The 12,530-nt window shown below is 36.6% G+C and overlaps 1 protein-coding gene across 2 annotated transcripts; it reads right to left on the bottom strand.

Moving 5' to 3' along the window:
• Positions 1–145: 145 nt before the first annotated feature.
• dph2 (diphthamide biosynthesis 2) lies at positions 146–12,275 on the bottom strand. 2 transcript variants are annotated; one of them, XM_007230325.4, is made up of 7 exons: positions 12,015–12,275; positions 10,676–10,831; positions 9,191–9,303; positions 8,847–9,067; positions 5,254–5,937; positions 2,735–2,929; positions 146–758 (listed from the first exon to the last, which is right to left on the bottom strand). In XM_007230325.4, the coding sequence occupies exons 2-7, from the start codon at positions 10,826–10,828 to the stop codon at positions 625–627; spliced, it is 1,500 nt and encodes a 499-aa protein (XP_007230387.3). In that variant the 5' UTR covers positions 10,829–10,831; positions 12,015–12,275; the 3' UTR covers positions 146–624. The 2 variants fall into 2 exon arrangements, with proteins under 2 accessions (XP_007230387.3, XP_007230386.3); XM_007230324.4 differs by having other exon boundaries at positions 10,676–10,860; positions 12,015–12,274.
• Between the last annotated feature and the right edge of the window lie 255 nt (positions 12,276–12,530).

Consider the following 12,530-nt stretch of genomic DNA (forward strand, 5'->3'; position numbering starts at 1 on the left):
TTGGTGATGATTGACTGATGACAAACACAGTCATCAGGAAGAAAGACGAAAGTGTGTTTTTTCCATGACAGAAGAGAAAAGAAGAAGTGAAACTGTGGGACACAAAACGGTTCCTATGGTTCTCTGAAAAAGAAGACATCAGCTGTTCATCTTTCATTTCTGTTATTTATTTAAATAGTTGTAAAATGTCAATTACATTCTGGCACCCTTTATGCTTTGGATACTTGGCTTTCTGATGATTGTAGTACTTGATTTTGCTCAGGTTTAAATGGACTGGTGATTTTGTGTCAGTCTTCTTTTCATGCTTACCAACCTGCTCGCCACATGCTCAGTTGTGCTGTACCTCCATGTCTTCTGTAGCTTTTATTTAAAGACACATTCGAAGCTAATACCACCAGGTTTGTCTATCTTTCAACAGCAGGACACACTCAGCTGTTCCAACAGTCTTACTGCCCAAAACAGGACATACATTACAATTTTAAAACCAGCCCTACTGTACTGTAACCTCGTTACATGACCATTACATAGTATGACATCATATGGAGCTGCAGTCTAGGTTACTTCTCGTTCTCATTTCCTCCTGGTCTGCTGAGTACTGTTGAAAGTACAGTATGATCAGGTGAATCAGTTTCTTTTGTCTGTGCCCTCCTCTTCATAAGCAATAGCAATGCCTCGTCTTCCCTCTACAGCTTTCACCACCGGGGTTTCTCCTAGTTTGGGCTCCAAGCCCTGCCAACTACGTCCTGCAAGAAAGGAAACTGCAGAGAAAGCAGAAAGCACAAATCTATTAAACCAGCAGTACAGTATGTGGCTACATCAACACTGGCCATAATCAGTGATGGCATAAATACTTTGAAAATGTAACCTCTTAAAAAGTAACTTAATTACTTTATGGATTACTTGATTTTAAAAGTAACTGAATTAGATTAAAAGCTACTTTATTAGTTAAATTTAGCAGCTGCGCTTGTGTGTTTGTGTGTGTGTGTGAAGTGGAGAGAGAGGTGGGCTCGCTGTGGTTGTGTGAGAGAGGGAAACTCGCTGTGTGAGTGTGTGTGTTCAGCCCGAATGCTAGTTTTAGCTTGTTAGCTCGCTAGCCTGTTATTATGGCATAGTTGCAGCCGACAGCAACCATTGTAAGTTCTAGCAATAAAGCGACTACTGTAAACGTCTTTCCCATTTATCCTTTTAACCAGCCGGACCCTACAATATCTTTTTACTAAGAGAAATAACAAAACAAAAAGTAACACAGTGCACAGTGACTTGGACAAGTAACTTTAATCTAATTACTAGATTGGAAATAGTAAGATGTAAGATTACTCGTTACCAGAAAAAAATAGTCAGATTAGAGTAATGCGTTACTAAGTAGTCCATAATACACTTTAGTTTAGTTAAGATGGTGGATAACAGCTCTTAAGCCTGTCACAATAATAATATTATCTACGTAATACATGGATGTGAACTGGATGTGTTAATAACATATTGAAACCTTGATATTGTCCATTTTGTTTTTATGTATATTTTTGTTTACATACAAATTAATGAGTGTTTAAGGAGCGTTCACATGCAATTCATAATTTGATTATTGCAAACCATCAGATGAACTTCTGTAATCAGATAATATGCAACTTCAAGTTTTAGTTTACATGAATAAGTCAATAATCAGATTTTTGCTTTGCAACCAGCCAACACTTTCACAGAATATGATGTGATATAAACATCATGAAAAAAAAAAATCATGCTAAAGCTGAGTAATATGGTAAAATAGAATGGGCCCTATTTTAGTGATCTATAGGTGAGCCGTTAACTGCACAGCTTGATTTAGGGCACATCAGTGTGTGTTTGGTCTTGCGAGGATGCAAAAAATACGCCTTGCGCCGATCAAAACGTATTAATCTCTTATTTTACCATGGGTGTGTTTTGGGCCTAACATGACGTAAACCAATCAGCGTGTCACTTGCCATTAACTGTAAGAACCATGTGTGCTCTGACTTTGGCGGATTGGTATTTTAACAGCGCAGAGCTTCTCAGCAGAGGAAACTGACTATAAGCGTAAGTGTGGGGCTGTACGCATGCTTATATCGCAAATTTGAGAGACATTAGTAGCAGATTTTTGTGCGATTCTTAACAAAAACAATTAAAATGCTATAGCTATTTAAAAACACTAGTTACACTTTCTGTAACGTTTTGTACAGTCGGTCAGTGTTTTTTAGAAACTATGATATCCACAATATGATTAGAGAAGTGCATAACTCATCACATGAACAAATTTATTGCAATTAGATAAAAGTCATATTGCCCTGCCCTGATTTTGTAATGCCCAGCCCAAGCCACAATATAGTCATCAGCCAAAGAGGATGATATACATGATATATATCCTTCAGCAAACATCAAGTGTTTATATTGCCATCTTATATTGTTGCTTATTTCTGGTACCAAGGTCTGTTTTTTACAAAATCACAGACCGAAAAATCGGAGAATACCCTTGTTAAGAGTGGACAGAGAAATACTAGCTCTCTTTCTATATCAGTTTTCTTAATCAGATTTTAGACCTCACTGATCAGAATCAGAGTATGCTGTTTATGTGACTACTTGAATACTAATTAGATAACTGTGGAAATCCTTTTGTAATCAGATTAGGAAATGCATGTAAACTCAGTACTACAAGGCTGATCTTCAAAAAATAATAAGTTAATCACTAAGTATACGTATCTAAGCAGATTTCGTAGTGTTTTACCTGCAGGGTTTGCGTTGGCCACAGTCAGAGTCTGATTCCTGATGACCAGTGATGACGCTGATGAAGCGTTCGCAGGCTCAGAGGATGAACGTAAACAGGAAGAACGAAGGGCTCCAGTGATCAGCGACACATCTGTCGAGTCCTCTTCATTAGCGGATTCATCTGGCTCTGGGAAGTCCACATGACTGCTGCCTCCTGTTACAAGTAATTCAAATTAAGCTGCTTCCTGAGCCACTAAGCACACGTGCACATGAACATGCACACACAAAGACACAGGCTTATGCCTATGAATGAATTCTTGGTGAAATGACAGTTTGTTCACTTTCTAAATAAGGATAAGTGAACAAATCAAATACTGAAAACAAATATATATATATACACATTTTCACATTTTAGAAACAACTCGTATGTAATTACTGCACTGAACATTTCATTTGCAGTATTGGTACTTTGTTCTTAATGAAAAAAAGAAAGGTGTGTCTCCATGTACTTTCCACTCAGCCTGTATGTTTGCAATCAGTCCAGTAGCAGAAGGTGCTGGTGCGGAAGGCTACTGCACTGTACTGCATGCACAGGCACATAGGCCTTTGTATGATGAAACAGAGAGTGTCTGTCCTTGATATTGTCTTTTAGTCATAGCAAAGTGCTTAGCCCCATAAAAAAAAAAATAAATAAATAAAAATCCAGGTATGTGTAAACAAGGCCCAAGCTGTAACGTCTGTAGCTGCAGGTCTCTATGTTTATGTCATATGTTATCTGTGTATGGACTTTCTATGCTGTCTGCTTTAGCATTGTAGTTTTTTTGAGCTATAGTTTATTATACCACAACATTATAGGCTGAGAGATACAGTTTTAGGAGTGCAAATATTGCACAATACTGGCACTGGTACCAAAGCACCTCAAATATTACTCATACATATGTAACCTAGCAACGATGCCTTCACTTGCAAGATAAAAACATGAGCAACATTATAATAATACAAACAAAAGCCTGCCAATATGAATTATATTTGACATAAGTGTCTTTTATTCAGTACTGCAATATTTACCAAACAACCTAAAATAAAACTAAAGCTAAATCATGGAGATTTCACACGGTTATTCTGAAATCTCATGCAAGTGTACTAAACACAGATGCAGTTGGTTTAAAAAAGGGGAAATATTGTTTCTAGGATTGTACAAAGGAGAAATAAAAAAAAAATGCCACTAAGGACAAAAGCTTAGGCAACGCCACAGGGGCCTATAGTGCAATACCCCCCCCCCCCTCCCGAAAACACATAAAAAAAAAAACTTAATGACTTAATTGTTATATTAAAATGTTAATGTTGAAAAAATTGGGATACGCTAGACTCCCTGTTTCAGATGCATATATGCCCATTAAAAATGAATGCAGTTTAGTACAACGCAAATATATTAAAGAAGCTTAGTTGAGACCACATATGTCTGCTATGTTCTTGCTGGAGTGTAACGTGATGTGTGCAGGTGTGATGGATTGTGTATAAACAAGGGCTCTCAACATTAAACCGTTAACGCACGCGATTAATTTTGAATTCCAGTTCGCTTGTGGTGTGAACATCATCAGGTCTCAATGCGACCTGGCTATCAAAAATACTTATTTTTATCTGAACTACACAGCTGATAAAGTGCAGTTTTATCTGATATATTAGCTAGATAATATACTGCTATAAACAAACACTGCTGCTCCTCCATGCAGAGTTCACTGCTTGCAGCTGTGTGACTCTGTGCTGCACGTCCCATTAAAAACACTGTGTTTGAAATACATGCTGGAAAACAGAATCTTCATTCTATATTTACTTTCTTGCTCCTGAACCAGACAGCTTTGACCAATCAGAGGAAACTGAAAATGTGCTTGAGTGGTTCATCGTTGTAAAATTTTTAGTTTATATAATTTGTAATGCATTCTTTATATTCACTGGTATGAATCAATATGGTGTCTGAATAAAGTTTATTTATACTTCTCATTCAACCACAATCAAATTCACTCTGTCCAGATGGAGAGATTTATCTGGACAATTTTGTAAGTGACCACAAACCTAAATGAAAACAAGCTGAGGTGAAAAAGACTATTTTTAAAATGTAGAGTACAGTAAAAAGCTAAATAAAAATAATAATTTTATTAATTATTTGATACCCCTGGGATGGTAGATGGTAGTAGTCTATGTACATTGTGTGTGTTTTTTTAAGGATTATGATCAGCTGCACTATTTTAAGTAATATTAGAACAGATGTAATATTACAACAGATGTAATATTCAAATACAGAGTGAGCAAACATGAAACAAACTTGTCAGGCTAAAAGTAGAGTGTTATTTGCTGGGTAGTTCAGATTTCTTAATGGTCATTTACCAAACTACACCAAATAACTAAGCAGCCTTTCTGGAAATGTGGAACGTTCTGTCTGGTAAACGTTTAACATCAAGACAACTGAACACTCCAGACAAAAAGCTAAAGCAAGGTAAAGCAAAAGGAAGAATCTACAGTCTACAGGGAAGTACGTACCAGGAAGCAGGTCACGGAAGTCTGTCACATACTCTCCACTCCACTCACGATGCTTGTTGCAGGCCACTTCCATCTCAAAGGGCGTCACCACAGGCCTGTAGAACTCACTGGAATCCAGCAGAGAATTCTCTGGACAAGCCACCAACACATATACATCAATTTCCAAGAAGTTAGCCAGCTTCGCTACGTTGATCTTGCCCATCGCAAACATGTAGCTTTTCTTTCCAGCCTTCCGAATGCTTTCCTTCAGCTGATCAATGATGGTCAGGTAGTTAGCCACTCCTAGCGTGCCCACCAAGATGCCCACCACACCGGCATCTTTTGCCCTCTCAATGGCGTAGTAGCGTTTCATGAGCGCTTTGTTAATATTAATGGATTCGGTTCGGCCTGTGGACGTCTCGGGGTCGAATGAACTGAAGGCACAGCGGTTCCAGGTCATCATAAAGTTTGTAAGAGTAAGACCCTCATGGCCAATATAGAACATACTGTAATCCTCCACGCTCTTCCCTTCTTTCAACCTAAAATATCTGCCCAATTTTTTGACAACCCTGTCGCCCAGACAGTCTGAGTGATCACCGTCTGAGAGAAGTCCGTAAACCTGTTCTTGACCATCCGAACATTCTGGTCTAAGAACAGAGAACACAGTGTTGGGATAAGAGGCACCAATGAGCTTTCTGCAGTCATCTGAGAAGAGAAAGAAGATATTAGATTTTAAAATTCTGACAAATGAACGGTCACAGTTAACATACAGTTAATTAGAGGGTTTGAGATATGGCCACAGTGTGAAATCAGGATATTTGAAGACATTTTAAGGAAACAATGCAGAATAACAGTTATAAGATTTTTATTATATTTATTTTAATTTATTTTAATTCCAAATTTAATGCTGGAGACCTTACAGGTGCAAAATGTTGAAGTAATATTTCCATATGAGCCCAGACCCAGTTTTGAATATTTATACTAAATAACTGAATCGGTTAACCCTCTATGGCATGATTTTTATATTTGTTGAGAAAAATATATATTTAGTCTGTTTGTTGAGAGCTTGGGTGTCCCCATTGATATAGATCATTTAATTCCATAATGTTACCCCGAGGCAACAATAAAGAAAAGTGAGTTAATGAAAACAAAACAGCCACATCTATGTAGACTAACAATACACATTAAAAAGGACAATGTAATAATTAAAAAGTGGTTTGTTGCCTGAAGGCAACATCATGCCATAGAGAGTTAAATTAATTGAGAAGCTCATTTATTTTTTTTCGAATTATGGAAACACATTCACATGACTGCAAATATTTTAAAGGGTAAAATCATATAATGACACGTTACAACGAGTAACTTTAAAACATGCGAATTATCACTGGGTTCAAGAAATGGGGTCAGATGTCAATATATAACCTTTCATTAGAGAGTTTAAATTAAAGGTCTTGAAACAGACATTTTGAAGCAAAAATAAACTTTTAAAATAAGCTGTTTTTTTCTCAAGCACTAACCAAGTACGGCAATATTTTGTAAACACATAATGGTCACATAATCACATGTTCATACACTGTTCTGTGATGCACTGAGATGTTCAGTACCTAGGACCTCACAAGTTAACAGTGAAGGACAAAGTGTATGTACATCAACATGTCATTGTGAGCTCTTTTGGGTTAAAGCCAATACACATCAAGTAGTACTTAGGTTCTATAAGCACTGATAAGTTTGATGAGCCGGTAAACTTTTAGTAATCACTAAACATATATCAAAACAAATAAAAAAAGAAAACGAAGTACAATATATATATATATATATATATATAATTACACACAACACACATCTTCTTTATTGAGATCTAAACGAATTTGTGCTTCTATGACTTGCTGCCCTCTGGCGGTGGTTTCTCATACATGGAAAAACTTTTAAGTTGGTGAATATGATGCTATATTTCCCTGACTTTACTTTATTGTAGTAAAGTAACAAAACAAATTAAAAAGGTGTAAATCCTTTTTTTCCATGAGTAACTGAATCAGGGCAAAAGATTTATACACATTTTGTTTATTTTTACCAAGCAGAAGCAATTGTGGGCGCATCACTACTAAATTAATTATGGGGAAAACACTGAAGAGCTTTGTGCTATTCAAAAGAAAAGGCTGTCCTGTCCATGCATCCAGTGACTAGTTAACATAGACCCTCCAAGAGTGTAAAGGGTGAACTGTGTTTGAGATTTAAACCTTTTTCTTCATAGTTACTGAAGTAGGGGACCAGAAGTAATTAAGTATTACAAAATATTATGATACAATATACACATGAAAAGTGAAACAAGTATTTTTTTTGTCATACAGAGTGCAAAAAAAGTTTCAGTATTTATTTTTATTAATATTCTGTTGAAATCAGGTTAAAATTGAGATTCAAATACACTGATATCCGTTTATGTCTGTCTGTGAGCTGAAATTGCAGTGCAGTTGCCTCATGCAACAAGACAATGATCCAAAGCACACAAACAAATTGAACTCAAAATAGGGTTGGGTACCAAGTAGGTACTTTTAAGGGTACTGGCAAAATGATGTTGGTACTTCTAAGAAGTTTTTCCCATTTTCTCTCAATTTAGGGTAAAGAATAGCACATGCCTCCTCCGACACGTGAAGTCAGCCACCGCCTTTTTACAAACTGCTTCTGATGTAGCATTGCCAAGTATCCAGCACGCTTGGAGGAAAGCACAGCGACTCGGTTCTAATACATCAGCTCACAAGTGTCTTGTGCTGATTGACATCACGGAGTGCTGAGGGGAAGAGCGTCATCTACCCACACAGAAAGAGCAAGGCCAACTGTGCTCTCTCAGGGCTCCGGCAGCTGAAGGCAAGCTGCATAAAAGCAGTTTGTATGGTCATGAAAAACCTGGAAAAGTCATGGAATTTGAAAATAGCAATTTCCAGGCCTGGATACGTTTTGGAAAAATAAAAATACCCAAAAAGTTTTTAAAAATTACTAGAAATTTGATCTACAAATATTTAAATAATTGAGGAAGCAGCACTGACTGTGTTCTTAGAAATACCAATATCATTTGGCTATTGCCCTTAAAACTACCCACTGGGTACACAACCCTATTTTAAAGTAAAATTGTTTGTGTGCTTTGGATCATTGTCTTGTTGCATAGGTCAACTGCCCTGCAACTTCAGCTCACAGACAGACATAACAGGATGTCAGTTTAATCTAATTTCCACCGAATATAGAGGGAAAGAAGTACTAAAGACATAGCACTGTATGATGCACCTTGTGTTTTTCTTCCCCATAACCAACTGATACGCTAATTCAGGTCGCGTTATTTTATTGTTAATTTATTATTTTTCTCTCTTCGTAAGAGTTGAAATGGCAGATTTTATAGGGAAAGGGTTTGTGTTTTTCCACACAAAAATTAGCTATAAAAACATATCTAATCAGTACAAAATGTTTGAGGGCCCTTTTCAAATGACTGGACATTTTATTAGTGAAATTAATTTTTGTTTTTGTTCAATAACAAATGATTAGTCTAATCAGATACATTTACATTAAATTTAGATATTAAACTATTTGTCCACACTTGAAATGTTGTCAAAATGTTGTGACCTCACCTATGGCATGTGCGTAAATGACACTGTATAATACAACCACACAGCTGTCACTCTCAGGGTAAAGTTCTCTGAAGGTTTCAGCACACTTCTGGACGTCCATTGGTCTCTTCCCAAACACATACATGAGAGGCAGTCTTCTGGATGGACTAAGACAGGATCTGCCATAGTGCACGATGCAGTCAGCCCCAACGTGCTCTGCAGCTACTTCATCTACGCAACAGCTGTGGAAGAGAACCATAAACAAGAACCAAGGTTATTTACTGTTCTTTTACACTTTAATAATGACATGCTCCAGCAGTAAATACAAAAGCTAGAAAAACTACAAATGTGAGAGCAGGTCTTACCTGCCATAGGATGTGTCTCCTAAAATGTACGTCTTTACATTGGTTTCCTTCTCGATTGCTGCAGACACTCCTACTGCATCAACCAGGAGTTCATCAGGAAACTGCAAAGCTACCTGTGTAGAAAACAGAAAACGGTCTATTAAGAATATTTATGGCTGCTAGTAAAATTGCTTATTTTATCTTTATTTTTTTTGTTGCCACAGCAGGAAATCCTTAAGTGTACAGAAGTAGCTTAAAGCAGCACCATGGTAGAATTTTATTTTTGCTCCTCTGAGTGCCCCCTTGTGGACAGTTACAAAAGTGCATTTGTAGACAAACGAGATTTAGCACTGACTTCTAATGTGAAAGGAGCATCCGGGTTGAGACTGTAAAGAACTACTACAGAATTTTGAAGAAAAAAAAATGTAATTTAATTTTTTAAAATCTTATACAAGCTTCACCCGAATTAATTAGTGTAGTAAGCAGTATTCAAGGTCCAGAGTAGCAACAGTAAAGTTGTCCATGGTGATTTATTTTCAACATACCCAATTGCCGTAACCCTTTGTTTTGCATGTGCACACCTAGGGGTAGGGTGTCCCAATTCATGTTATGCTGAAAGGGTAGGAGGAAGTGTTAGGACTACATGGCCCTTCAAACTGAAATTTTTCAGAGGCACACTCAAAACAGAGGGCTTTGAGAATCACTGGTAAGATGGCGGCACAAGCGACCAAAGAATCCTACAAATTTAAGCATTTCCTTGTTTAAAATTACAATAACCACTACAATTACCATAGTTTAATGTGTAGTTTTAATGTTTTATGGCCATTTTTTCATAACAAGCAGAAAAAAGTGATAGTTGTTAGGCTTAGTGGCTAGCTTGCTAACTTTTCTGTTCCACCTTAAATGGTGCAACAGATGGCAGAGGCTGCAGCATTTAAGGTGGAACTGATAAATAAAATAAAAGCTAATTTCAGTTCCCCATCACAGAGGAATTAGGGAGTGGCAATAATAATGAATTGTTGTTCTACCTACCCTCATTCTGATGATATACATTGCCCTAAAGTTTACTAGTTATCCAGCAGCAGTTAAGTTGCTGAACTTTTGCGCTTCACGTTTATAACTGTATATGTATCAGGGGCTTTAAGGGTTGTCCCATTTCTTAGGGGAGGATTTCACCCCTTCCCCTTATAACTTTGTTCCAAGAAGAAGAGTTACACTCGAAAACAAGGGGTAGGGGTACAAAATAGAAAAGGGTTTGGTTACAGAGATTTAGTCACTTCCATCATTGATAATTTAATTGTTAAAGACATAAAGTAATTACAAACTGGTTGTATTATGGAAAGGAATTATGCCTTTCTTTGTTTCATAAAAACAAAAATTAAAAAGACCATTTACTTAAGTCTCATGGTCACAATACCCCTGATTCTGTATGAAATATATTTTGTTCATTGACCACAGTAGCAGCAGTGCAAAATGAGATGTAAAAACAATGTATAGAAAACTCACCTTTTTAAAACCTTTGCTCTGAATGAAATGACAGGTGTCACTGATCTGATATAGACCCTCTAGATCTCCAGCCTGGTGGTCTGATTCAGTGGAAGCTACATCCACAGTGCGCTGCAAGACCGCCTCACTGTTACTGCTGAACGCCTCCGTCATTTTCTGTTTCAGAGAAGCACCGCATTAACAGACTAAAATAAAGAGGAAAAACACAAAATAATAAAGTAATACATGTTATAATCCAATAATACAGTAAAGTATTACAAAGAGTCCAGGGCTTTGCAGGACTTCTCCAAAATATTTCATTAGTGCATCGATAGCCTGTCGGCATTGTTTTTTTGTTTTTTTTTACACACATTATTACGAAATGTACCATTCAACTCTTATACTAAACTCATATACTTAAGTTTGTAAAAGGCGAATTCCACTGTGAATCACTTGGCGTTCAATAAAAAGATTATTAAGTATGTAATATTTTCTCAGCTCATAGACAAAATGATAAACATCCTTTTTCAGGATCAATTTTTAACACTTTTCAAATTGTCCCTGAGTTTCCATGACTGGAAAAATTGTTGATCATTTTTAGGCTTTCCAGATTATCCAGGGAGCACGGAAACCCTAATTACAAATCATTAAACTGAATTATAAACAAATAATAAATACCAAACAAATGTAAGACCTAAAAAATTGCATCATCAGTAAATATGATATGAGATATATAATATATAAATGATAAGGACTCTTTATTACATGATTAAAATGTTTTAGTTACATTTCTGACCCAGTGCACAATGTTAACATATCTAATTGCTGGACAAGTGTATAAGTATTACATACATAATGATATACAGTCATTGCATATAACATTGCATTGCATAAAACTGTAATTAGTAACTGATAGACAGAAAAAAACACATCTTAAGATGAAAATGTTCTTCTCTTTATTATCTATATATTTTAAGTGTCATTTAAAATTAATAGAAAGCACTCAGTAAATGCACAGCTGTTAGACAAGTACTAGGAGCCAAACCAGGAGAAAATATAAATGAAACACACTGACAGCAGAGACACTAGATAATATCTTCACGGCTCTCATTGTCCGTCAAAATCACCAAAGAGGGCATCTATATCTGTATCAAATTTTACATATAATAATTACATAATTATATCTGTATGTCTGTTTATTTATCTGAAGGTAAAGTTCAGTAATGATATATCTCTGAGTTCACAGGAGCAGGATAAAGACTGAAACATGACACTAAGCGAATCATATAAAGAGGAAAAGCGGGTGAAAACAGGGTTTACAGAGAGAGAGAGAGAAATATATACAGTTTAATTTACATACTGAAATAAAAGCATGTATTCTCCTTAACCCGGGCCCACGTGAAAACAGCAGCTCGCGCTCAGTCTCCTCTTCCTCTGTGGTGAATAAACAGATTCGCTCTCTCTCAAACACCGAATGTGCGCCATCTAGTGACACACAGACACATACAAGACGTGTTCCAGATACAGCTGCGCCTCGCCTTACTGGTCAGTTTTTCTCTAAAATGACTATAGGCTGTGTTTCATACTACTTCAGAATAACGCCCGCATACCAGAGAGGCTTATGCGATTCCATTTCATAGAGCGTTTATTTATCTGTAATAACGTTACGTCTTTTAAACCTCGTGGGTGGATGCAGAAAAGGCAGCTCAGTACAGTGCCTGAACAGAAATGAACGTGTGTGTCTGTGTTTATTTTATATTAATTTAAATATTTTTAATTCATGCTTAAAATTAAATTTCTCATGATTTTTCCATAATGCCAAAACAATTCCACTACCATTTGAAAGAGTCTGTACACGGCTATCACCTCTGCAAGT

The sequence above is a fragment of the Astyanax mexicanus genome, chromosome 8 (genome assembly GCF_023375975.1).
Source record: "Astyanax mexicanus isolate ESR-SI-001 chromosome 8, AstMex3_surface, whole genome shotgun sequence".
Taxonomy (NCBI): Eukaryota; Metazoa; Chordata; class Actinopteri; order Characiformes; family Acestrorhamphidae; genus Astyanax; species Astyanax mexicanus.